At 35.8% G+C, this 27,310-nt stretch overlaps 1 protein-coding gene across 1 annotated transcript; it reads right to left on the bottom strand.

The window, feature by feature from the left end:
* Positions 1 to 133: 133 nt before the first annotated feature.
* On the bottom strand, positions 134 to 25,313 carry csf1ra (colony stimulating factor 1 receptor, a). Its single transcript, XM_079438280.1, has 21 exons — positions 25,207 to 25,313; positions 20,838 to 21,119; positions 20,448 to 20,735; positions 19,073 to 19,209; positions 18,597 to 18,759; positions 18,082 to 18,283; positions 17,864 to 17,979; positions 16,807 to 16,918; positions 15,549 to 15,739; positions 15,371 to 15,462; positions 11,775 to 11,901; positions 11,383 to 11,487; positions 9,994 to 10,104; positions 9,671 to 9,824; positions 9,084 to 9,166; positions 7,473 to 7,585; positions 7,215 to 7,337; positions 6,694 to 6,805; positions 6,166 to 6,265; positions 4,454 to 4,562; positions 134 to 2,294 (listed from the first exon to the last, which is right to left on the bottom strand). Exons 1-21 carry the CDS (start codon positions 25,253 to 25,255, stop codon positions 2,136 to 2,138), a joined length of 2,928 nt encoding a protein of 975 aa, XP_079294406.1. The 5' UTR covers positions 25,256 to 25,313; the 3' UTR covers positions 134 to 2,135.
* Between the last annotated feature and the right edge of the window lie 1,997 nt (positions 25,314 to 27,310).

The raw sequence follows: 27,310 nt of genomic DNA, 5'->3' as shown, positions 1-27,310 counted from the left end.
CAGACGAGTTCAAGACTGTTTACGAGACTTCAAGCGAGCAGAACTACAAATGCAGAGCGTGTAAAATCACACACGGCGCGTGTTTGATGACCGGTCATGTCACGTTACAGAAACAAGGTCTGGGTCCAAGAATGCAGGGAGGTGTCTTTAATAAAACAAACTAACACAAAGGCCAACACGGCACAATAAACAGAAACCAAAACATAACATAAGCAGATCTAAGAACATGAAGCAGGACATGAATCACGGGTAACAACATATAATGAAAGCACACAGAGTGGTGAGAAGGCGGAAGCTATATAGTCCGTGGTGATGGGGATCAGCTGTGGGTGTAATGATTAGCCAGGTGTGTGCAATGAAACAGGTGTATGCGTGTAATCCTGTGAGTGGAGTCCGGGAGGAAGGGAGATGGCGACCTCTGGTGGGGAAGGGCAGACCTGCAGTCCGGCCTCGTGACAGTACCCCACCTTAAAGGAACGGCTTCCAGACGTTCCCCAAGATCCAACAGTCCGGAGGGGGGTGAAACAGTGAACAGGGGGAGGGGTGGCGGGCCAGGTCCGTGTGGGGGCAGAGGGTCTGGAGATGGAGGCAGCGCAGGAAGCCAGGGCGGGTCTGGAGGAACGGACCAGGGGGGCTCCAGCCCAACAGGAACCCCAGGGCCCAGCCAGGGTGGGGCCGGAGGGACAAACCAGGCAGTGAGTTTAAGAACGGCCTCTGTGGCCGTGACAGGGGAGACAGTGAGTTCAGGAACGGCCTCTGTGGCCGTGACAGGGCAAACAGTGAGCTCAGGAACGGTCTCTGTGGCCGTGACAGGGCAGACAGAGAGCTCAGGAACGGTCTCTGTGGCCGTGACAGGGCAGACAGTGAGTTCAGGAACGGCCTCTGGCCGGGTAAGGAGCTCGAGTGGAGCCGGCAGGGCGAGAAGTTCGGGTAGAGCCGGCAAGGCGAGGAGCTCGGGTGGCGCCGGCAGGGCAAGGCGCTCGGGTGGCGCCGGCAGGGCGAGGAGTCTGGGTGGCGCCGGCAGGGCGAGGAGTCTGGGTGGCGCCGGCAGGGCGAGGAGCACGGGTGGCGCCGGCAGGGCGAGGAGCACGGGTGGCGCCGGCAGGGCGAGGAGCACGGGTGGCGCCGGCAGGGCGAGGAGCACGGGTGGCTCTAACACGGCCTCCTGGCCAGCAGTGAGCTCTTGGGAGGCCTCCTGGCCTTGTGAGACGGAAGCCTTCTTCCGTCTCTTCCTCCGTTTCCGGGAGCGGGATGCCGTGGCATACTCAGCCTCCACAGTGGGCGCCGCTGCGGCATTCTCGGCCACCTCTGGGGGATAGAGAGCGGCCACCGCCGCCTCGGGAGCGCTGTGCACGGCCACCGCTGCCTCGGGAGCGCTGCGAGCATGCCCCGCCGACATCTCCGCCGCTAACTCCACCCTGAAGGCTGAGCCGCTCACCTGAAGAATCCTGTCGATGTAACCATCCAACGACTCCTCAGGGTCCCAGTATGGTGCTCGGGACCTGAACGGCTCAGCTAGACCACTCCAGAAAAAGACCACCAGACACTCCTTCTCAACGGTCGACTGCCGAGCCAACCCGATGAACTCCTTGGAGTAATCCTCCACGCTCCGATCCCCCTGGCGCATGTTCAATAACCTCCCCGCTGGACCCATCTTTGGTGCTTTCATTCTGTCACGTTACAGAAACAAGGTCTGGGTCCAAGAATGCAGGGAGGTGTCTTTAATAAAACAAACTAACACAAAGGCCAACACGGCACAATAAACAGAAACCAAAACATAACATAAGCAGATCTAAGAACATGAAGCAGGACATGAATCACGGGTAACAACATATAATGAAAGCACACAGAGTGGTGAGAAGGCGGAAGCTATATAGTCCGTGGTGATGGGGATCAGCTGTGGGTGTAATGATTAGCCAGGTGTGTGCAATGAAACAGGTGTATGCGTGTAATCCTGTGAGTGGAGTCCGGGAGGAAGGGAGATGGCGACCTCTGGTGGGGAAGGGCAGACCTGCAGTCCGGCCTCGTGACAGGTCAGATCTCTGTTCACATGCATGCATTAGTGAACGGATTGTGCAACTGTTGTTGATGTTCAGACAGAAGATCCCGCTTTAGTTAGATGATTAGTTAAGCGCTTAGCAGAACTGGTAGTTGTTGGGTTTCATGAGCGGCTGATCCTCTTCTTCCTGGTCACATGACGTCTCAAATGACTCCTCTTCATGCTTCACAGGGTCACATGACTCTAGTTGCTGGTCATCATCTGCATTGGACTGGACATTTTGGTACTGTGTTTCCTGTGGAAATAATTCATGAATATGACTCGTTCATTACTCACTCTGGACTGGACTGTTTTCAAAATAAAACATCTTCATAACACACTTGAACTAATCCTGCAGTATGTACACGGTTTTTCTATATGCATGGAAGGAATACATGCATAACTACATTTTTCAAATAGTACAGCATGCACACTGTGTGAGATACCGTATTCCACAATGCACTTAGTGATATCAAATCTCAATTTTTAACATCTCATCTAATGATCTGACCAGATGGCAAAAAGTTGCCTGCAAAGGCATTTTTACAGAAAATTAGATAAAAATGTGAAATACAAAATTCAAAATGGGAAATTTAAATACAAAAATTAAAAAGCAAAATTAAAATGCACAATACAAAATTAGAATGCAAAATTAAATAGGAAATGGAAATTCGAATGCTAAATTAAAATGCAAAATACAAAATTAAAATGCTAAATTAAACATGCAAAATACAAAATTAGAATGCTAAATTAAAATGCAAAATACAAAATTAAAATGCTAAATTAAAATGCAAAATACAAAATTAAAATGCTAAATTAAAATGCAAAATACAAAATTAAAATGCTAAATTAAAATGCAAAATACAAAATTAAAATGCAAAATACAAAATTAAAATGCTAAATTAAAATGCAAAATACAAAATTAAAATGCTAAATTAAAATGCAAAATACAAAATTAAAATGCTAAATTAAAATGCAAAATACAAAATTAAAATGCTAAATTAAACATGCAAAGTACAAAATTAGAATGCTAAATTAAACATGCAAAATACAAAATTAGAATGCAAAATTAAAATGCAGAATGCAAAATTATACATGCAAAATACAAAATTAGAATGCAAAATTAAAATGTTAAATTAAAAAGCAAAATGCTAAATAAAATGCAAAATTAGAATGCAAAAAAAAAAAAATGCAAAATTAAAAATACTAGATTAGACAAAATTAGAATACAAAAAATATTAAATGCAAAATGTGTTAAGGTATGACGTACTGGTTCACTGATTATAGTGTATCCACCTTATTTATTTATTACATAAGAGCAGCGTGGCCTTTTGTATCTTGGATGTGTGTGGCTTCCACTGTCATTCACTTCCAGTTATTTTAGCTGTATAAAATCAGTCGGTTATGCTGCTTTGAATTATCATATTATTTAATAACCAATATATATATAATTATACATAATGGTTTGTTGCACAAATAGTTTACTGCGCTTTGTTATTCTTCTAGTTTTCTATGAATCAGATGTCTTGCATGTAACTGGAAATATCTTACATCCACAGTGAAAAATAAGGTGGATATGTCATGATACGTGCAGTGCAAATGAAGCGAGAACTCAAGTGCAGGGGAATGGTGGTTTTAATTATAAAAACAAACAAAACAGAAAGAAACTACCCCGAGGGGGAAAACAGAGCATGGCAAAAACAGGAATCAGGAACACACACGACTGACCGTACACAACATGTAACAACGTGGCCGAACAGAACTGCAAACACCAGGAACATAAATAGGGACACAAACGAGCAGGAACAGGTGAATTCACTAAACCAATAACGAGATAACAAGAGGGCGGAGTTAGACAATCAACCGGGGAACACATGGAACAATCACAACACAAACCCATGTGCTCAGACAAGACAGTGACATCTGGTGGCCAACCAGGGCACACCCACAGAATACGTGACACTACCCCCCAACAAAGGAGCAGCTCCCAGATGCTCCACCTGCAACACTAAGAACACAAAAACATGAAAAATGAAAATACAAAATGTCAAGAAGGGAGGTGCCTTTAATAAAACAAACTAACACAAAGGCCAACACGGCACAATAAACAGAAACCAAAACATAACATAAGCAGATCTAAGAACATGAAGCAGGACATGAATCACGGGTAACAACATATAATGAAAGCACACAGAGTGGTGAGAAGGCGGAAGCTATATAGTCCGTGGTGATGGGGATCAGCTGTGGGTGTAATGATTAGCCAGGTGTGTGCAATGAAACAGGTGTATGCGTGTAATCCTGTGAGTGGAGTCCGGGAGGAAGGGAGATGGCGACCTCTGGTGGGGAAGGGCAGACCTGCAGTCCGGCCTCGTGACAGGATACTGATAGACAGATGAAATCTCATGAGGGATGTACCTGTTGATCTTCTGTGTCTCCCAGCATCCTCTCGATCAGCTGACTGATTTTACTGAATGTTGGTCTCTCAGTGGCTTCCAGGTTCCAGCACATCTGCATAATGGTGTACCTGAACACAACATCACTATCACTTTCACCGCAAAAAACTAAAGAAAGAAATAGGAATATATTGTATATGGAAAACGAAGCCTCTATTTTTAGTTGCTTAATGTTAAGCACATCTCATAAACTAAATTTTAATTTAGTTTAACTTGATGCACTAAAATAACAGAAACTAAAAATGAAAACTGAAAACATCAATTAAAAATCTATTTTTTTATTTTATTTTTTTTTATTAACAAAATATAATTTCAGATTTTTTTTTCTTTGTATTTTGAGGTGAAATGAGGCCTGTTTTTCATAACAGGGCTTTTTTTGTGAGTTGAGTGTAGCGTGACTAAACACTCGACTGCTTTTTTTGGTCACATTGTATTTTGCACGCTTTCCTGCAGCATGAACTGAAGCAATTAACTCTCTTCTAGTTTTGTAACAAAATAATTAAAACACTGTTATCACCATGTTTCAGATCCACTCTTTATAGTTTTATTAGATGTTTTAAAGCACCTAATTGAGATGCTCAGTGAAAAATACGGCTTGGAATTTTTTTTATAAACTGTAAAAGTCAGTATTTTTAAACCAACAGTGGAACAGCTGGGGTAAAATAGTGATGATTTATGAATCTTTACTCTGTTACCCTCACGCAGAGATACTGAAGTTCAGTAAAGTCGCTGTGGAGAGAGAGTTGTGAGGATGAAGCTGAGAGAACGAGCATGAAATGTGTGGAAAATCAAGGCCTTGCCGTCAGATCATGTGTTTAACACGCAGAACTAAAGATCTGAGCAGAACGACTGGATCTGAATCAGAGCCGCATGGAAAATCAGTCAACATCAGTCACTGTTGAGAACTCATTATCTCTGTTTCATGTGTTTTATTTTTCTATTCGTGTCATTTGTTTAGTGCTGAGCCTCTAGAAAGATTCATACGTGTCCTTTCATGATGAGAATAAAACTACACACTACACACGATTAAAGATTTGGACAAACTACTGAGATTTAAAAGCTTTTCATCTAAAAGTTCCTGCTTAAATGCTTGAATTTAGTTTAAGAGACAAATATGAATGCCTTTGCCAATGGAGAAAATTCTGATTATGAATGCCTTTACAAATAATAATAATAATAAATAAAAACATAAAAAAAAATTTGAAATCAAATAAAATCTTAAGCTTATTTTACATCTAGTTGGAGGTAACATTTCTCATTTTCATTTAGTTTAACTGTTATACTGAAAAAATAAAAATAAAATAGCCATAAAAAACTGATAAAAATGAAAAGCACAACAATTTTTAAATATTTTTAAAAAACTAATAAAATTGACAAAAACTAAAAATTTCACAAAACTATACATGTGTGAAAAACATAAAAATGAAACTAAAATTAAGGTGAAAACAGAAAATACTAATTAAAAATATGAATACAGTGATACTGAAATAACACGATTGCAGTGAAGTAACATGAAGTGCTCTTCACTTCCTTCAAAAGTGTATGATGAAGAGCATGAAGATGGTTGACATCATGACGTCTATTTTTTCGCTTGCATTTGTGTTATTTCAGTTTTGTTGACTCTGAATTGTGAAGGATTGATTATGTGTGTGTGATACTGTTTGCCTCACTCACATCTCTGGAGGTGCAAAGTCAGGTCTGGACATCTGATAGCCACATTTGATCATTTTATAAAACTTGGAGTCCACCAGTATGTTGGGATACGGGCTCTTACCTGGAGAAACACACACATTTACTCCAATAAGAGAAAGTTTGTCACAGAGACTTCAAACCAGAACCCAGGGTTCAGTGAGACTGGAAATCATTTAATACTTCAATTAAAATAAAGGTTTTGCTCTCAGCAGAGAAACCACATTTCAAACCATACAAACTTCGTCTTGTCAGAAGTTTTGATTGTAAAGTGTGTTACTTTACTTTTTTATGTTAAAAATCTGGGTGCCTTTAGCCATAAAATGAATGGGTCAAACTGCCCAAGAACATCCCATCATAAGAGAAATCTGGTAAGCACAAGTGTCGAAACAGCATGCATGTTCATGACGCCAAATGAGAAAAAAAATCATACTTTAACCAGTATTTCAAACAACTTAAAAACCAATGCAGGTCAAATTGACCCACTACATAATATAAGGGTTTCAGTCTCACCCAATGAGAAAATCTCCCACAGCAGGATCCCGTAAGACCAGACGTCACTCTGAACCGTATAAACACAGTCGAAAATACTCTCTGGAGCCATCCACTTCACTGGAAGACGCGCCTACACACACACACACACACACACACACACATACTGTATACGTTTCTCAAAATTAAACAAATTCCAGTAACGTTAATAGAATTTCAGTTATCTACATTTTTATATTGCTCCAAAAACATTAGCACAAAGACATTTTTACATCATTTTTGGAAAAAAAAAATTCTAAAATGTTTTGTAAATGTAACTACTTGTGTCAGAACGTTCAGAGAACATTTTAAATTAACGTTCCCATAATGTTTACCAAGCAATAAAACTGAATTTTTCCTCAACGAATAACCAAGAAAATCTTTTTAAAAACATTAAACTGGATGTATTGAACATTCAGAGAGCAGTAATGCGCAGTGGGAACTAAAGCCAAACGTGTTTTTGTCAGCTGGAATCTCAGTGTTTGTGACGTTTGTTCACTCACGTTTCCTTTGACTACATAGTTGGAGTCGTTCATGATGTCTCGCGCCAGCCCGAAATCACAGATCTTGGCCACTCGGCTGTTGGTGAGGAGGACGTTTCTGGCCGCCACGTCTCTGTGAATGCACTGTCGAGAAAAATGACACCGATTCACTTTTAATCAGTTCTAGATTAAATGAAGATGAGCTTTAAATATTGTTTGTGAATGTAACTTCCTCCAGATCTCACACAGATCTCATTGCTGCTTATTTTAGGGACTCACATTTTTCGCGGCGAGGAAGTCGAGTCCCTGTGCCACCTGATAGGAGAATCTGAGTAAGTCGTCCATGTCCAGCAGCCACGAGTCCTCAGCCTGCTCACAGTCCAAAGAAGAACCTGCAGCACAAGAGGAAGAACAGCTTTTATGGTGGTCTCTTAAAGTTCTGTTATTTTAGCAACACTGAGATACTAATATAGTTTTTATTAATATTTTGAATTAGTTATTTTTGTATTTTCAGTTTTCATTTTAATTGTACTTTAATTTTGTGACATTTCTATTAGGTTGTGTTTTTTCATTTTATTTCCGTTTTAGCTTTAGTTATTTCATACGACAGTGTTTTAGTGCCTTGTGAAAAGAATCTAAGATTACAAGAACATACATGCGCACAAACAATGGGATTATTTCCAATAATCAGAGTAAGGATTTATTTGCATTATAAGAGCAAAGCTCTTCATTCCCGTTTGCATGCAATTTCCATTATTCTTATTATTCCCTAAGAATTGTGTTTTTTTTACTGCCATTATTCACATACCCCACTGCACAGCACAAATGATGGACTCAGAAAGAGCAGGTGTTTTAATTGATTTAAAAACACTTTTGTATGCTTGTATTCCATGCTTTTTCGGTGCCATAGAAATGTGATTTCGCTACAGGAGGCCCGGAGCCGTGGGAGGCACTGTTTATTATGGATGCGCACACTTTATTTACAATCTTTTGGACTGTTGAACAAAAACACCTGCCGACTGCAATGACAGAGCTTAGAAGTGCCAGGATCATTTTTAATATAACTCCGATTGGTTTCGTCTGAAGGAAGAAAGTCATATACGCCTAGGGTACCTCGAGGGTGAGTAAAACACAGGCTAATTTTCATTTTTGGGGGAACTAACCCTTTAAGGTCTTTAAAGGTTAATATGAATATGCTTGCTACGATTATGATCTTGATTGCATTATTTAGATCGAAGTATTGCATTTACATGAGGTAAAGTTTAATCGCAATATTGTCAAAAACTCATTAAATCGCATTAAGAGGGTGCACGTAAATGCATCATTTTTTGGAATAAAGGCACAATTATGAGAATAAAGTCAAAGTAATAAAGAAATAAAGTCTGTCTTATAGGCCTACGTGATTAAGCTTGATAGATTTTGGGAATAAAGTCAAAATTAAGAGAATAAAGTCATAGCATTGTTTAATTACAGTATTAATATTTAATAATAGTCATAATTATGCAAATAAAGTCTAGCAATATGAGAATAAACTCATACAGGATTAAATAAAAATAATCTGATTTAAATCTCACAATGCAATGACATCATTCTTTTAATCTTTTTTTATTACTAAAATGCTGTCAATTTTAATAAATCAAGTTGGCCTTGTGAACTAGCTGAAATAAAATAAGTTACAATTTTTTTCATAATTTTATAGTTTATTTTATTTTTAGTAAAACATTTTTTAATTGTTTTTAGTTTTAGTTAACTGTAGTTTAACTCTTTTCACTTCTGTAACGTAACATGTTTCTGAGCAAAATATGATATTCATATATTGCAGATTTGTAGCATTTTGTGGCTTGTGGTTTTATGATGACGTGTGTCTGAAGGAAGTAGATTGTGACTCACTCTGAGCTGAGTTTGTGGGTCTGGATGAGGCTGGTCTCATGGTCAGATAATTATCAGAGCAAGTACTGGAAATCCCACTGTCACTGTCACCGGTAAAACAATCACAATAAACAAATAATAATAAAACATGCACTTTCAATTAAACACAATCAAACACTTTTCTAATTTTAAGTTGAGTATAAACTCAAAAGTCATGGTTACATTTCCTGCTGTTTTGTGAATTTGTGCTGGCGAAATCCAATCATTTTAATATGAATCCATGTGATCAAGGAATTTCTCAGGAGGGTGAAAGATTTAGCAACAGGTTCAAGTTTGTCACTCACAATTTGCAAATTTGTTGCATTGATGAAGTGGATTCTTTGTGAAAGCAGTGCTTTTTTCATTCATGACAATGGAAAATGGACATTTTGGACATTCTCTAGACAAGTTTCGCTAAATTTCTGTGAATACGACCTTAAATGACAAAGACTCGTGAGTCTAAAGTCATTTTTGGGGTTTTACAAAACATGTTTTTCTTTTAATCTGCTGAAATATTCTGAGTTTTCAGTTTACAGTATATGATTTTTAAAAATGTTTGTTAAACCGACCTTCTGAGAAACATTCGTTCAGTGTTGACGTTCTTATAATCCATCACCGGATTCGGAATCGTAATGACGAAGTTCAAGAAGTTCTCAGCTTTGCTACGCAGGAAGTTCAGAAGATCACCATGACAGCAGTATTCCGTGATCACCAGCACAGGACCTGGAAACGAGCCGGGAAAATGACCAAAATTGATCAACTCTTGCAGGAGAATCCAGCCATGACCAGTTTCTGATGCTTTTACATGGTTTCTAACTGGCTTAGATATAAAAAACATCTATTAAAACCAATCTGAGTTGGAGGATGGACTAAAACAATTGGATGGTCTTACCGCTTTGTGTACAGGCGCCCAGCAGGTTCACGATGTTCTTGTGCTGCCCGAGATGACTGAGGATCTTCAGCTCGGACATCAGAGCCTCTCGCTCGTCTGGGTGAGCGCTGGCTGCTCCCAGCATGCAACACAACACAATTCATTCACTGGCTTTGTAAATGACTTTTGTCAGAGAAAGATCAAAATACCAAAGTGGCATTTTCAGTTTCTGATGCCGATTATATGAAAATGTTAACAGTATTAACTGGACTGATCTGAATAATGACACTATTGTACAGCTGAAATTAAATTTGTCTCATAACTGATGAATTTTGCAAGCTTTTATTCTCCTGTTTATTTCTTGGAAGCTGCTTTGACACAATCTGCATCGTATAAATTTCTATCCCAGCTAACAGGAAACACTGTTTAAGGTTGTGTAAATGTTAGTACAAAATATTCTTGAAATAATGTTTATGGAACATTTTTGATATTTGAGATGTTCTCATAATGTTTAGAGAAAACATTCTTAAAATAGAAAAAAAAGGGTGTTTTAAATGATGAAAGAAAATTCTAATTAGTGCCATCAAATGATTAATCGTGATTAATCGCATCCAAAATAAAAGTTTTTGTTTACGTTATATATATGTGAGTACTGTGTAAAGTACAAAAAATATTAATAAAAATTAAAAATATATATATTTATTATGTATGTATAAATACACACACATGCACGTATATATTTAAGAGAAGTATGCTATGTTTATATCTTAAATATATTTATATATAATATAAATTACATGAATATAAATATATACATGTAAATGCATGTAAATATTTTCAAAATATATACTGTGTGTGTGTGTATTTATATATACATAATAAATATACACAGTACACACACACACACATATATTATGTAAACAAAAACCTTAATTTTGGATGCGATTAATCGCGATTAATCGGTTGACAGCGCTAATTCAAATGTAACATTCTTATAACTTTTTAAAATTATAGAATGGAATGTTTCTCTAACGCTCACATAACTGAGAAAAACATTCTTAATTAAAAAAAAAAAGATAATTTTGAACATTCCAAAAACATTCTGAAATATCATTTTCATTACGTTTTAAAATAATAAAATGGAATGTTCCGTTAAAAGAAATGTTAAGAAAAAAAACAAAAAATAAGGTTTTGAATGTTTAAAAAAAACATTGGCATTTTCATAACTTAATGTGAATGTTACCAAAATGTTCTTAAAATATGGTTTTAGCTGAATATAAATAAAATAGGTGTGAAAAATGGTGTTCCACAGTATTCCATTACCATAGTACATATCTATTAAAAACAAATAAACAAACTAAAAACTATGGTAACACTATAGTACTCTTTGTAATAGTCATGTATTCTGACCTTTCAGCATTTTGACAGCTACACGTATGACATCGTCCTCTTTGCCCAGGCCGTATGCTGTGGCCTCCACCACCTTCCCAAAGGCTCCTGCTCCCAGAGTCTTTCCTGCACAAACAACCACCAGAATCACTCCATCAGTGACTGCATTCCAAATGCACAGACTGCTTCTATGATGAAACTCCTCAAGTGCATAATCTTGTATTATTATTAAATATTTTTTTAAAGGAACAAAACAGATTCTTTATTATATCAATCAATCAATTAACCAATCAATCTCAAAACAAAGTCAGTTAGTTCAGGTTAATGGTGTTAAATGAATTTTCATGATGTCCATGATTCAGAAATCTGTCATATGTGAGCGTGTGAAGCATCAGTGAAGTATCAGTACAAACCGAGCTTTAGTTTGTCTCGAGGAAACTCCCATTTCTCATTGTATGGCAGTTGTGTCGGGTCAATGAAGGTGTAGTTGTTTCCATTTGTGGCTTCAATGATTTTCCAGCGGATCTCATATCTGGGTTTCTACCAAAAGACAGAAACTAGAGTTCAGTCTGCTGTTGAAAGGATTTACACACATATATCAACACAATACTGCGGAGAAATTCACTGTGTGCAATCAACAGGTTTGAAATATGTGACTCTGGACCACAAAACCAGAAATTGGGATTTATACATCATCTGAAAGCTGAATATGTATGGTTTGTTAGGACCGGACAATATTTGGCTGAGATACAACTATTGGAAAATCTAGAATCTGAGGGTGCAAAAAAATCCAAATATTGAGAAAATCCCCTTTAAAGTTGTCCAAATGAAGTCTTTAACAATGAATATTACTAATCAAAAATGAGGTTTTGATATATTTTTGATAGGAAATGTACAAAATATCTTCATGGAGCATGATCTTTACTTAATATCCTAATGTATAATTTTGACCCATACAATGTATTTTTGGCTATTGCTACAAATATACTCGTGCTACTTATGACTGGTTTTGTGGTCCAGGGTCACATATTTAAAAGAAGGCGATGTTCATGAGTTTATGGACATGTGTCGATAGAGTCAACAGAGACGGTTTAATTTCATTTACTGTTCACACAGATGAAAACCCTATGAATATAAAAAAATATAGAAGCTCTTTTATGTAAAGATGCTTTGAAACTATGTGTATTGTGACATACAAATAAATTTAACTGAATCTCTGAATTGAGAAGCTGTAATGCTGGAGGAGTCAAATTAAGTGAAATGTGGTCTGTTCCTCATTTATCATGATCATTAATCTTCAGAAGACTTGAATATGAAGAATATTATGAATATTCATAAGAATATGAAAGATATCATATACAGTAGTGCATGAGTCATATGAACTACTGTTAAGATACTGGGTGTTAGAGCTTAACAGCCATTGACACTTTCTTTTGAAAAGAGCTAAATACAAAGTTACATTAAAAAAATATTTAAGTAAACTATTTTTTAAATAAAATAAAAAAAAAATTACTCTAAAAAATAAATCAAATGTTTAAAGAAAACAAATAAAATTGACGCAAAAATGAAAAATCTGTGAATATTAAAAAAACAAAAGCTGTTTTCTGTAAACAATGTGTATTGTGATATACATATAAATTTGACTTGAATGTTTGATTTGAGATGATGAGTACATGAGGTTTGAGGAGGGCAGTGATGAACGGGAAGTCAAATTTTTTAATTTCAGTCTGTTCTTCATTTATGATGATAATTTTTCTTCAGAAGACTTGGAATGTATATATATATATATATATATATATATATATATATATATACTGTATATATATATATATATATATTCATTCCAAGTCTTAATGAATCATCAAGTCAGAATCGGCATAACCCAGGGAACAAAACGACATAAAAATCAAAAATTTTGGACAACATTTTAAAAAGTTATAAGCATTTTTGCAAGAATCGTTATATCTCTGGAACACTAAGTGGCGCTGTATTCATTCTTCCAGGGTACCTCCAGGACATTGTGTTCATGATCCCTACTGATTTTTGTGCAGATATGTCAAATGGTTCAAAAGATATTGCAATTAATGACAAATTTCGAAATGGCGGAGACGTGGTTCAGCCAATCCTGGCAAAAATTGACCCAAGGAATCCATAGACACAAAGATTATAATTTTCTGATTGACTGTTCAAAAGTTATACGCGAAAATGTGAATTTTTGGTATCTCACGACGAAGTGTACCAAGTTTCGTTCTGATTGATCAAAGTTTGGCAGAGATACACCCTCTGAACCAATTTTGGGGCAACCTCGTTACGTTCACAACATCATAACGTTTTTTTCACTAGAAGTTAAAAAATTCTGTTTAGTAATTTCTGTCCAAAGATCATCCAATTTTCCGAAGAATTGGATAAATTTTGAAAAAGTAGCTGTGAAAAGACAGAGTACTCTTCTTTTTAAAAAGGACCGCTACTGTAATGGGTGGAGTCTTAATGTAAGCTATTGAATGTGATCGACATGAAGAGAGTAATCAGGTGTACTAAGTTTCATTTTTCTAGAATTAGGGGTTTGTGAGCTAAAAAAAGCTTAGTTTACCGCGGCAGTTGTCGTGTGAAGGCCTCCTCGTGTGATGACCGAAGAGTGTAAAGACCATCGTCTCTACCGTGTGACTCCACCGGGCTGGGACACCGGCAAAGGATTTATGTATCGCTTTTTATTTTTCCTCTTTTCTACTACTTGTTTCACTTCTGTTTCAGTTTCTATAACCATTTCTTTCTATGTGTAAGTAAGTTGTTGTTGTTAGCATGTGTGTTTGGCTCAGTGTTATTTCTTAGGATTACTGATAAACTATACTGTCGTGATATTTATTTTAATTTTAGTTAAATAATGTCTGAATTTATTATGTCTGTATAGGTCTTTAATTTGAGTTATTTTAATACTTCAACAAACTAAATGGAAATGAAATGATATATATATATAATTTATAAATGTGTATGTATATATATATATATATATATGTATGCATGTATGTGTGTGTGGTTGTACATATACATATAAATAGTTGTTGTTCTTTTGGTGTTTGGCTTAGTGTTATGTTAGAATCATTATTATACTCTTATACCGTTTGTTCTTTAATATTTTGAATTGTTTTTAGCTTTATTTTTTTGTTTTTCATTTAAATGTTAAGTTTTGAAATTTTTGTTGTATGCATTTGTCATTTTTATTTAATTTCTTTATTTTTCAAATGTGTATAGGTAGTATTTATAAAGTTTTAGCTTTTAGTTTTGGATCTGTTTTAATACTACAATTGATTGCTTCTGTTGTCCTCATTTGTAAGTCGCTTTGGATAAAAGCGTCTGCTAAATGACTAAATAATAATAATAATAGCTAATTAATTGAGCAGGAATAAGGAACTGAGATTTACATTCTTAAAAATAAAGGTTCCAAAAGGGTGTTTTTGCGTTTGAGAACCATTTTTGGTTCCTCAAAGAACCTTTTTCCACTATAAAGGATCTTTTGTGGAATGCAAAGTTTCCAGTAATGCTATAGGTTCTTCATGGAACCATCAATGCTAATGAAGAACCTTTATTTATAAGAATGTAGAACCATTTTTGGTTTCTTAAAGAACCTTTCAGTGAACAATTCCTAAAAGAACCATTTGTCTAAGGACATTTAAAAATCTCAAGAACCGCAATGAGATAAAAGAACCATTTTTGGTTCCACCACAAAAACTTTCAGTGAACAATTCTTAAAAGAACCATTTTTTCTTTACATTTTAGAAATCTAAAGAACCTTTTTGCCATCAATGGAACAATTGCATGGATGTTAAAGGTTCTTCATGGAACCATCTATATCAGTAAAGAACCTTTTTTTATGTAACTTGCCTGATGAATACTTCACAAAAAACAGTAACATGATTGAAATGGTTAAACAGAATTTTGACATAGTGTGAAAAACAAGACGTTTTGGCTGATCAAGCAGATTTGAGTTTGGAAGCAGCTGTGATCATCTCACCTGTTTGTACTTGTAGATCATGAAGATGAGCAGCAGCGCTAGAACCACCATCGCGACTATAGATCCACACATAGCGTTGGTGAAGAGCTGATCTGAGACAAAAACACACTCGCGTGATCAATACACCAGGGATATCAGCTTGTATTTTTGAAAAGAACTGTCTGAAGCATTTGTTTACCAGAGACGTCCATGGTGAAGGTGTCGCTGCCTTGTCCCACCAAATTGAAGGCCACACACACCACGGTCATCCTCTGGTTGGACGGTCCCACGGTCAGGACGCTCTCCACACCCACCGACCCGTACGGATCCTTATGAAATGCCAGCGCCTGTGTCTGGACGGGCTGAAGACCCGTGGAGTTTTCTGGACAGCTGGTGAACACATAAAATACAACAATAAATCAAATACAACTCAACAATAATCAAAGCTGCTAATGCTGAAAGAGTCATTTTAGACAATCTAGAATCTGCACTAATTAAACTGTTCTGCTCTGCATTATATCTGCCAAACAAATCCAATACTTGTTTCTGACTCATTTTGAGATGCTGATTCCAAAAACTTCCCAAAAAAGAAAAAATTCAATTCTCAGCTTCACATGTATAACATGATTTTATGCTTAATCTCCCAGACAGAAGAAAATGCAAACATGAGTCAGACGTGTTCTGCTGCATCTGTGGGTGTTTTTCCTGCAGCCAAAGTAAACGAGAGATTTTGTGAAAGCTAAGTGTAAAGAACATTAAATGGAGCATTTGAACATATTTTTGACTCCTTTGCAGATTACACATTAAATATTTGCAGATTATAAATGTTTAAATCATTTAAATGATACATTTGAAATACTTTTGCTATTAAAGCCAAAACGTTTGACATTTGACAGCTTTTATTTTGTTAAGCTGATACTTAAATATAATTGGAAAAATCTGAGTTTTTATTTTTCTCTGCATCATCAAATTAGACCATTTTGGCTGCTGTGTGAGTTGCCTGTGATGTTACATTTTATTGCTTTCATGCATTGACTTATTTAGTGTGATTTACTCTTGTAAAGTGATTTTAAATCACAAGAACTTTTATTTTCCTGGTTATAAGTTAAGTGTTGCATTGCATCTGTGTCTTTGAGGTGATTAGTATTTTTTTTTTTTGTCTGGTTAAAATGTTTAATCTTCCCAAAAATAATACGTCTGAATGATTAATTATTTAAAATAGGGTAAGAAAGGTTCTTTAAAAGAGGAAATAAAAATGCATCTGATTACAGAAGTGAAATTGATTACATTTCTCACTGAAAAATCTATAGGGAATGGCCTGAGGAATTGACCAGATGGTGTCTCATTCACAATAAAAGCAAAAAACATGCTTTTCAAAAGTAAAATGGGTTTTGATTTTAAAGTCATGTTGGTTTTGACCTCATAACAGGCTGTCAGTGTCAGATATAATGACGTACGTGGTTCTGATTCCTGTGCACTGGTACCAGAAGATGCTGGGAGCTGGATATCCGTAAGACCTGCATGACAGAGTGGTGACGTTCTCCCATCTCACCGTCGCTACAGGTTTCGCTGTGAAACAGAATCAGCTTTACTGTTTCAGAAGGAAATGTTACTTGATTTCTTTACAGGTTCTGGGTTCAGAAAGTTGAGCTCTTATCAGCAGCATTGATTTTCTCAAAATTGATTTTTTTGTGTTGCAGTTGGAGTAATGAACTTGAAATAGAAGCAAACGGGCCCAAATATACAAGGAACTGAACGTGCGTTAACCTTGTCTGTGCAAAGTTATATAAAATATATGAACTTCTATTATGAACATCATTTTCCATGTGTTTTAAATGTATGGACAGAAGAACAAGGTTAAAAAGACAAATTTAGAGAACAATTTTATAGAATAATTGGTAACAGTTTACAAAAAGGACCTATTAGTTATTGCCTTAATTAACATTAACAATTAGCAATACATTGATTGCATACATTTATCTAAGGTTCATTGAATAATATTAACCGATAAAAGTTTTTATTTTAATACTATTCTTTACATTCACCTGGAACATTAGGAATATAAAAAACATAAGTAAATAAATAAATATAAATATAAAATAAATAAACATACTGATAGCGTGTTAAAATATATACAATTAAAATGATAAATATTTTTTCACTTAAAACTGCCACTGTTGATTGGCAGTTCATGTAATGTGAAGTTCATTAAATAATATTAACAGAAACAAGTTTTAATGTTTAATGTAAATTTGATGTAAACATGAATGATTTTAAAGTTTAATTTAACCTCTGCTTTTTACAGAGTGTGCTTTTGGTAAAGCTTAACTTAATATTTAATCTGGAACATGTAATAAAAAATAAATAAATTAAATACATAAATTATTATTTACTATAATTAAAAATAAATAATAATATAATATATAAATAAATATAAAAATGTACTAAATAAATGTAAAATGGAATTAAAATATAAAAACATAATTTTGGGGAATAATTTGCAACTGTACTTACTGTACATTTTAATATCAAAAGTAATGGAGGCGTTTTTCATGCTGCTCTTGACGTAGAGTGTGTAGTTTCCGGTTTCCTGGAAGTTCAGTCTCTTGAGGAACAACAGCGCCTCGTACCTATAGATTCACAACCCTCACAGTGACCTCAACATATCCGTAATAAAACATTCGCATTGGGCTTACAGATTTGTCAATCTGGCACGTGTGTTTTAGACTGACCTGTCGTTATAGTTGTAAAACCTGTTCTCTGGGAGTGAGGCATTGTGGGATGTTGGAGTCACCCACTGGTGTGAGATCAGCGGTGGATACGCTTCGATCAAAACCCTGAGATCCACATCTTCGCCTTCATTCACCTCGATGGACAGACCGCGGTGAGTGAGTTTAGACGAGAGCATCGGGGAGAGTCGAATGTACGGCTCGTCTGTCACAAATCAAAGTGTTTTAATAGTGTTTTAGTAACAATTAATAATAACTAAAAGATCTATCTATCTATCTATCTATCTATCTATCTATCTATCTGTCTGTCTGTCTGTCTGTCTGTCTGTCTGTCTGTCTGTCTGTCTGTCTGTCTGTCTGTCTGTCTGTCTGTCTGTCTGTCTGTCTGTCTGTCTGTCTGTCTGTCTGTCTGTCTGTCTGTCTGTCTATCTATCTATCTATCTATCTATCTATCTATCTATCTATCTATCTATCTATCTATCTATGTATTAACAGAGTGCTTGTTCTCTGTTTCTCACCCACGACCAGCAGTTGTGTGGTGGAGCTGTTTGCTCCGGCCTCGTTCTGACCCGTACAGGTGATGTTACCCGAATCAGACAGCTGAACAGCAGGTATGATCAGGATGCTCTGAATGGCCAAACGATCCCCTTCCATCGTCGATTTCTCTTCTGCTCGGGGCAGCTGGGAATGAACCGAGAAAAACAAGTCTCTTCTGCTCAACAAGGCTGCATTTATTTGATGAAAAATACAGTAAAAAATAGGAATACTGTGAACTATTATTTCCATTTAAATTCAGTGTTTTCTATGTGAATATATTTTAAAATGTAATTTATTGCTGTGATCAAAGCTGAATTTTCAGCATCATTACTGCAGTCTTCAGTGTCACATGATCCTTCAGAAATCAGTCTAATATGCAGATTTGCTGCTCAAGAAACATTTCTGATTATTATCAGTGATGCAAACAGTGCTGTGTCATAAATTGATGCAGTCGTACCGTTCTAGAGGAGTGTGTCCATGTGACGTTGTAGTAAAAGTTGGGGTTGTTTGTGGTGCAGCTGATCTGAAATCTCTCTCCCACCAGTTTGACATGCTCGCTTCTCTTCAGAAACACGTACGGTGGAAAATGTAATCCTGAATAAAAAAGTATAGAGGAGTTATTAAATGATTAGCTTTTATTAACTTAAATATCCTGTTACAGTTTTGATGTAGTGAATGTTGTGCATCAGGGATTCCCAAAACAAATCCCTTTGACCTAAAAGAATTACTTGTGTGTGTGTGCATGTATATATATATATATATATATACTTAGTATTAATGGTAGGCTACATTTAATATTTATATTGATTAATTAATTTTATTATATATGGCTATACGTATTTAATAATATTTTATATATAAAATATTCATAAAATATTTAATATTTATATAAGTCCCATCAGATTTTGAGTTAATATTTCAATGACACATTCCTACGTTCGTGGTTCTTTGATGTTGGTTGATGGCAGGCTGGTGAAAAAAATACAAATATTTAATTGTTTTAAGTAAGGGTTTAATTTAAAATTATTTATTTATTTATTATACAATTAAACTGATTATTCGTTTTTCATCAAAAACCTGCTGTCCATTATTCATTTGGCAAAAAATAAATAAGCCTTTTCGATTTCTAAAATGTTTCAATTTATTCTTATTCTTAAAATCTGGAGTTTTTGTCATTTGATTACATAATAGAGTTATTAAATGAGTAGCTTTTATTAACTTCAATATCTTGTTATGGTTTTGATGAAGTGAATCTTGTACATCAGGGATTCACAAACTTAATTGTTAGCCCTTTGACCTTAAATATTTACTTGTATATTTAATAATAATATTACATGTAATATTAATTATATATTTAATAAATAAACATACATATAATTAATATTATATATATATATATATATATATATACGCACACACACACACACACACACACATATATAATAAATATATATATATATGTTTAATTTGTTCCTAAAATTCTTAAGAGATTAGAGATTTTAAATCAATATGTCAATAATTAAACAACATATGGTTTACACAATTCACTGATGTCTTTTTGAATTTAATTTTTGTCTCATTTTGGTTGTTTTTATTTGAAAATTATTTAATTTAATTTGAATTATTTTAATTTTTTTTATTATTAATTTGACATTTTAGCTTTCATCAACTCCAGTTTGGCAAACCCTGTAAAATACTTTCAGCAAAATAATAAACTGGAACATTTTGAAATTCGACGATGTCTTTGGAACAGTTTGTGAAATCATGTTTCAGTCTGAAGCGTTTATTCTTTGATTCATACGAAAGCACACATGGGTTTAAATGAAACTCACGTTGAATGACGTTTATCGAGAATATCTTCGACACTTTCTCCATCCCTCTGATTCTAGCGCTGCAAACGTAATCGGCGTTAAATCCAGGCTGAACGTTGCGAATCAGGACACCCTTTTTGGGGTCAAAGGTCACGTTCATGCCGTAGGGCACCGCTGAGCCGTTATCCATGCGGAAGGTGAAGTCCGTGGCGTCGGGGTCGGTCAGAAGACACGGGAGCGTCAGATCTTCACCTTCTTTCCGCACATAACGCAGAGACATGCTCGGTGAGACGAAGAGAATTCGGGGATCTGCAACCAACACAGATCAACTTCTTCAAGATCTTGTTTCTGCATTTCTAAAGCATGTTTAATTCATAAGCAGAAATGAAAGCATTGAAAGTGTTCACTCACCTCTGACAAACACATGAACCGAAGATGACTCGTTTGAATCATTTCCGTTCATATAGACGCACTTGTATGTTCCTGTAAACTCCGCCGTGGCTCTATCCACACGGAAACTGCGCACGTTTCCAACCTCCTTGGAGATTAAACGCTTGTGTCTGGCCAGTCGGGGAAGCCATGTGACCGGGCCTTCACCTTCACAGATCAGATGAAGAGGAGAACCAGAGTCAAGAATCATGTCCGTACCGACCGGAGCTCCAGAGTTCAGCCTGATCCGCGGCTCAGACCAACCTGCCAATAAAAACACAGACGGGAAGATTAAACTGCAAAGCCTGACATATGAAATAACAGTCAGAAAAATCATTTTTTGAAATGGAACAGCTTGTTGAACAAAAAAAACAGCCATTTGTATCATATGTGATCCATTAGGCTTTTATGACTCGTATAGTCTGATACAGTGAGAATATAGAGGAAAAAACAGCTCATTTTATTCAGAGGCTCAAACTGAGCAAAAATATGCAATTTAGTGCAGATGCTGATAATGTAATGTAAATCAATGAGTATAGCAGTATACAGTATAGCAGATACTTACATAAAATGATGTAAATATCAGTCGTCACTCTATATCTCCAATAATATGTCTTAGTAAGATGATATTTAAATATATAGTTTGATGATCAAAACATATAATGCAATGCAATATAATGACAATTCAGAGATGAACAAATAATCGTTCCTCAAAAGATGTTTTAGAGGTTTGGGAAGATCATTTCTCCACTGAGGAACGGTGAATGTAAAGCTTCTGCAAACAAAAGCCTGATGATCTTATTTGATTCGCACTGATTTTTACGGTACAATTAAACTAAAAGACCTTTTACTTGCTAAAAAGTCTAAACTATGAATCGGACGACAGCAGCACGGTTTTGATCTTGTTAGAGGCCTTAGAAACTGGTGTCTCAAATATGATACAGTATAAGATGTTTACTCCATATTCATTATAAGAGCAAACAAAGTATAAATTCAGTAAAAATAGATGAAAATGAGAATTTATCGCATCGTTTCGCAACACTGGATGATTTTTGACTCACAATAAAGACATTGTGAACACTTTCTTGACCTCTCATCACCTCATAAATTTCAGCAGTTTCACCAACAGACTACTGAAACTCCTCACAGATCTGACAAACCACATCTAACCCTATATTCTCAGTTGCACAATTCCTCTGGATTTCCACAGAAGTCATTCATTGATCTAAATATTGACAATATGGTTTTCTGTAGAGTCATTTCATAATCGCTGAATTTTGCAGCACTGTTATTTTCCTGTGTATTTCTGTGAAGCTGCCTTCAAATAATCTGTATTATAAAAGTGCTATAAATAAAGGTGAATTGACTTACTGCAAACAGCACACTTTATATTGAATTCTATTTTAAATCATATGTGAAACAGTACAGAAATAGCCAAAGAAGTATTATATTCTGTATATTTAATTAGATTTACTGTACCTGCAGTAAAACCACAAACCATTCACTGTAATAGTGTGTGCTTCCCTTGTGTTTTTTACACAAAATCTGACCACCTATATCTTAGTTTACAAAGTTCTCTTTCAGATTTGTCAGAAACGATTATTTGCTTAAAATGTTCTCACTCTCAGGCCATGCAGTTTGTTTCTTCATCAGAACAGATTTGGAGAAATTTAGCATTACATTGCATGCTCACCAATGGATCCTCTGCAGTGAATGGGTGCCGTCAGAACGGGAGTCCAAACAGCTGATAAAAACATCACAAAAATCCACACCACTCAAGTCCATTCATTAAAGTCTTGTGACGTGAAAAGCTGCATGTTTGTAAGAAACAAATCCATCAGGATGTTTTTAACTTCAAACTGTTGCTAAAATATGAGTCCTTATTCCATAATAGTGCTTACTAAAAAAGTCGTCTTGTCTGAATCAGGAGTGAAATCTGCACAGATTAAGCATTGTTTACATGCAAAAACAGTCTATTTGGGTAGATTTTGATGTGAGAGGACAAAGGGGGATGGACTTTTTGCTGCAGGAAGCATTGAATTATGAATTATGGAGTCATATTTTAGCCAGAAGCTTAAAATGTTTAAAACGCTTTGATTATGGATTTATTAAAAACTCGCAGCTTTTCGCTTCACAAGTCATTAATTGATTAACTGGAGTCTTGTGGATTACTGCGATGTTTTTATCAGCTGTTTGGACTCTCATTCTGACGGCACCCATTCACTGCAGAGGATCCGTTGGTGAAGTAATGCTACATTTCTCCAAATCTGTTTTCATGACTCATCCACATCTTAGATGGCCTGAGGGTGAGGACATTTTCAGCAAATGCTCATTTTTGTGTGAACTATTCCTTTAAAACCAAAACACACAGCATCCTCCCAGCTCTCTTTACAGCAGATCTCATGCAACGTGTGAGTTTCATCTCAGCGTCACACCAATAAGAAAAGGCTGATTGTGAATGTGCTGTTCTGAAGGTTGGAGTGATGAGAAGAGAAATGAAAGCGGTGTGTGTGTGTGTGTGTGCGCGTGCGCGTGCGTGTGTGTGGTGAGAGAACATGGGGAGTCAGTGATCTGCATTGCGCAATCAGCCAAACATCCTGATCTTCCTCTCACTTCTGCTTTCCTATATCTGAAGCACAAACTGGAATCAATAAGACTTTTCCCCCATCAGATTCAAACTCTGTTCAACAAGCTATACCAAGAATTTAACATCAATTAATCTATAAAATTCCCCAAAACCAGTTGCTCAGACTGTAAAAACTGATGTTCTTCCTCAGTATATTTGAAGAATTCAAATGCAAAAGCCTCTATGTGCCATTTTAAATTTTCTTTTAAAATTAGCATTTTTATCAGGCTCCTTTGTGTAGGTTCAGTAATTTCACTTTAGTGGCAATGAATAGTTTCTTTTTTTGTTTTGTTTTTTGCTATTAAAGTGAAATACTTTACATTTCACTGCTGGTTATACTCTGTATAATTGTGTATGTGACAAAAATAGCTGAATATAAACAAAGGAGCCTGAGAAAAATACTAATTTTAACAGCACTTTTTTGCATCTGAACTCTTCATTTGTCTTGTTTTCTAGTGCAAATATCTAAGATGCAAAATGACACAAAATTAGAAGTTTGTTTATTACTAAATAAATATCTGCCAACAGGGTCAGAAAAATGAACTTAATTTAAATGGAAAACAAGTACTGACTTCATTGGCAGATATCTGTTCTTGTTTAATCAATTATCATTTTTATTTTATTTTAAGTTATTTTTTTACATTTTGTTTAAAAAAAGGCATCTCAAGTCATTTTGCATCTCAAGCAAATGTATCTTGATTTAAGACTATTTAGATATTTGTACTGGAAAACAAGACAGAAATATTGAGAAACGACACCACTTTTATTCAGTTATTGTAGTTTTTAATCATATTTCTCTGATTTACCGAATATGTAGAGAACTCACACTGTGCTTGCAGACATCTAACAAGTTGCACTAAAAATAATAAAACTCATAAAAAGCCCCAAATTGAGTATAACTAGACTTCATTTTTATAGGGAAGTGTTTCTTACTAGATTCATAAACTCTCTAACCTATAATGCACAGAAGGACCTCAGTAAATCCAAACCCAACAGCGCTGCACGCGTGATAACTGACTGGATGAAAACTCTAGAGATCTGAGGAGAGTTCATATCACTCATAAATGCAAAAGGATATTGAACAATAATTCAACATTAATATCAGCATCATAATGTCACTGTACAGTTCAATATCTGAACTTTTGGGAGAAAAATCAACATGTCAATTCTGCCTCTGAACCCATTTCAGAAACATCAAGAAACAAACATCTGCAGAGATGCAGACAAGAACCAAATCAAGAACCGTTTCACATTCATGTAAAACAAGCAAAAAGTACACTTGATTCTTCATGTGGCAGCAAACATTTTGAAAAATAAATTTAATGGATTTAATGGAAAGTTACATCTCATTTTAGTATCAATTATTTAGTATAGGTTACAAAAGAGTTCTTAGAATGTTCATCAGGTAAAAATAGCATCATGAGAATGTTGTTCTAAGAACATTGTTCCATAAACTGCTTTAATAATGTTTTGTCCTAACATTTCTAAAACATTAGTGAACATTGTGAGAATGTTCCCTGTTAGCTGGGATCCCGTAAAATGAACTTGAAGAGCAGCTCAGATCATCTGGTGACAAATGTTTGAGCTTTGATTTTTGAATGCAGACTTTGTATCTTTGAAAATCTGAGCACAATTTGAGACATTTGCCTTAGAAATAACTGAGAAGTGAGCTAGATCTCCTTTGTATTTCTGGTCTTAGAGTAAGGTGAGCGCTGATGTTCTTACCCTGAGCTTGAGCGAACAGCATTCCACAGACGAACAGGAGCGCAAACATCTCCGAGCGGCTCCTGTTCAATAGTTCATCAGTCTTTAGCGTCTCAGAGGAAATAAGGACCTTTGGTCCTTCAACACAGACTTCTCATTTCTGTCTGACAGGATATGACAGCAGCAGCAAATCAGCTGACCGAACAAGAATCCTAGAAACACCATAAAACATAAACATTTTGTGAAGATTAAGTCTATTAGTGAGTACAAAAATCATGTAGATCAAAATTCAGCGAACCCAAATATCACAAGCAAACTAAGGTTGTTGTTTTTTAACAGTTCAAATATCTAAACATTCTTAAATCAATATACATTCAGTGGAGAATCAAAAAATTATCAAAAATGTAAAAAATTTCAGAAAAATTTATCAAAATGAAGTGTTTACATTTAAAAAATATATAAAAAATGGGGTCAGAAAAATCAGCAAGATTATTTTTCTTAACTCATTGACAAATATTTTTTCTTGTCTTAAGCATAAGCTCACTGATCATTTTTATAAGAAAGCAAGACTTAATATTGCATCTCAAGTAAATGTATCTTGAATGATTTGTACTGGAAAAGACAAAAATACTACGTAAGAAAATCAAGTTTTAGATTAAACTATTTTTATTTCATTTTTTAATTTAGTTTTTATTTCTAGTTAGTCATTTAGTTTTAATATGAATTTATTTGTTATTTGAAAAACTTCCAATTTTTGTTTTTCAGCAATATTTCAATTTTATTATTTTATTTTTAGCTTTATTTCAGTGAACAAAAATGTTTCAACATGACTATTTTTCTATGGACAGATTTTTTTTTTCTTGTCCTAAGCACAAATCACTTAAATTTGATAATTTAAAAAAAACTAAACAAAAAAAAACTGTTTTACCTGAGAGTCAAATGTCCAGATTGAGATGAGAAAATCTTCATCAGAGCTCCCGCTGCGTGTCGATGATCTCTGATCTGAAGCTGGACCTGAGGCTGAACGGGCCTCCAGTGCTCACACTGCTCCCGCCGTGTTGGGTTTTCCATCTACACCGCGGTACTCAAGTGAAACGAATGTGAACCATGATCACTGAGACGGCAGGAGTCTCTCCGTGACTTCCTGAACAAAACGCTCCAGTGTTCATTCAGCCCCATGATCAGTGTTTACATGTGAACAACAGGCCATCAACAGCTTCTTTTAATATCACATGAAGAAAGACTCCAGCTGTACTTGCCCATAATTGATTCTGTTCACTTTTTCTGTTGCTTTTGTCTGCAGAAGGAAATACATTATTTCCAGTGCACTCACATTAAACTCACATTAGTCAAGTCAAGACAATATTATTTGTATAGCGCTTTTAAGAATGCAAATTGTGTCAAAGCAGCTGTACATCGGCTTGATATATAGCTGGGTGGCTTTATATCAGCTTTACAGTATTTAGACGGGGAAATTGTTTGTAGAAATAGTGTCATTCTCCTCTGGCCAGACAAAATCATCAGTTTAAATCTAGACTAAAGCAGAATCAGATTGCAAAGGACTCATCTGGTTCCTGTGGTCTTGTCCTGATGGCCGTCTTGGAGACAGGGTCTTCACTGGGGATCAGTCTCTGGGGCTCATCTAGGTGTCCTGGCTGTAGAGGTCATCTCTAGCTGCTGATCCACCATCTGATCTGGATACAGTCTGGATCTGGCTGGCTACGGTGACCTCGGAATAAGAAAGAAACAGACTAATATTAGCATAGATGCCATTCTTCTAACGATGTAACAAGTACATCAGGTGTCTTGGAAAGTGTTCCCAGTTCCGGTTGACCTAATTAATGCAGCCTAATAATCCTTTAATGGATTTGAATTATAGAAATGCACTAGTGTATTATGTGTGAGCCAGATTAAAGAGATGGGTCTTTAATCTAGATTTAAACTGGCAGAGTGTGTCTGCTTCCCGAACAGTGTTAGGTAGATTGTTCCAGAGTTTGGGCACTAAATAGGAAAACGATCTCCCGCCCGCAGTTGATTTTGATATTCTAGGTTATATCAAATGGCCAGAGTTTTGAGATCGCAGCGGACGTGATAGACGCAGAGGACTATAATGCGATAAGAGCTC

This window comes from Barbus barbus (genome assembly GCF_936440315.1).
Source record: "Barbus barbus genome assembly, chromosome: 17".
NCBI lineage: Eukaryota > Metazoa > Chordata > Actinopteri > Cypriniformes > Cyprinidae > Barbus > Barbus barbus.
Note: the sequence above shows the minus strand (reverse complement) of the source record. Positions and strands in the feature narration are given on the sequence as shown.

What these genes read in the sequence shown, in the direction of transcription:
- csf1ra (XM_079438280.1), bottom strand. Translation starts at nt 25,255, where the DNA reads ATGTTTGCGCTCCTGTTCGTCTGTGGAATGCTGTTCGCTCAAGCTCAG. An exon ending in GAACGAATGTTTCTCAGAAG is followed by an intron (nt 9,167 to 9,670) that starts GTCGGTTTAACA and finishes TACCGGTGACAG; the next exon opens with TGACAGTGGGATTTCCAGTA. An exon ending in ACTATGTAGTCAAAGGAAAC is followed by an intron (nt 6,806 to 7,214) that starts GTGAGTGAACAA and finishes GTGTGTGTGTAG; the next exon opens with GCGCGTCTTCCAGTGAAGTG.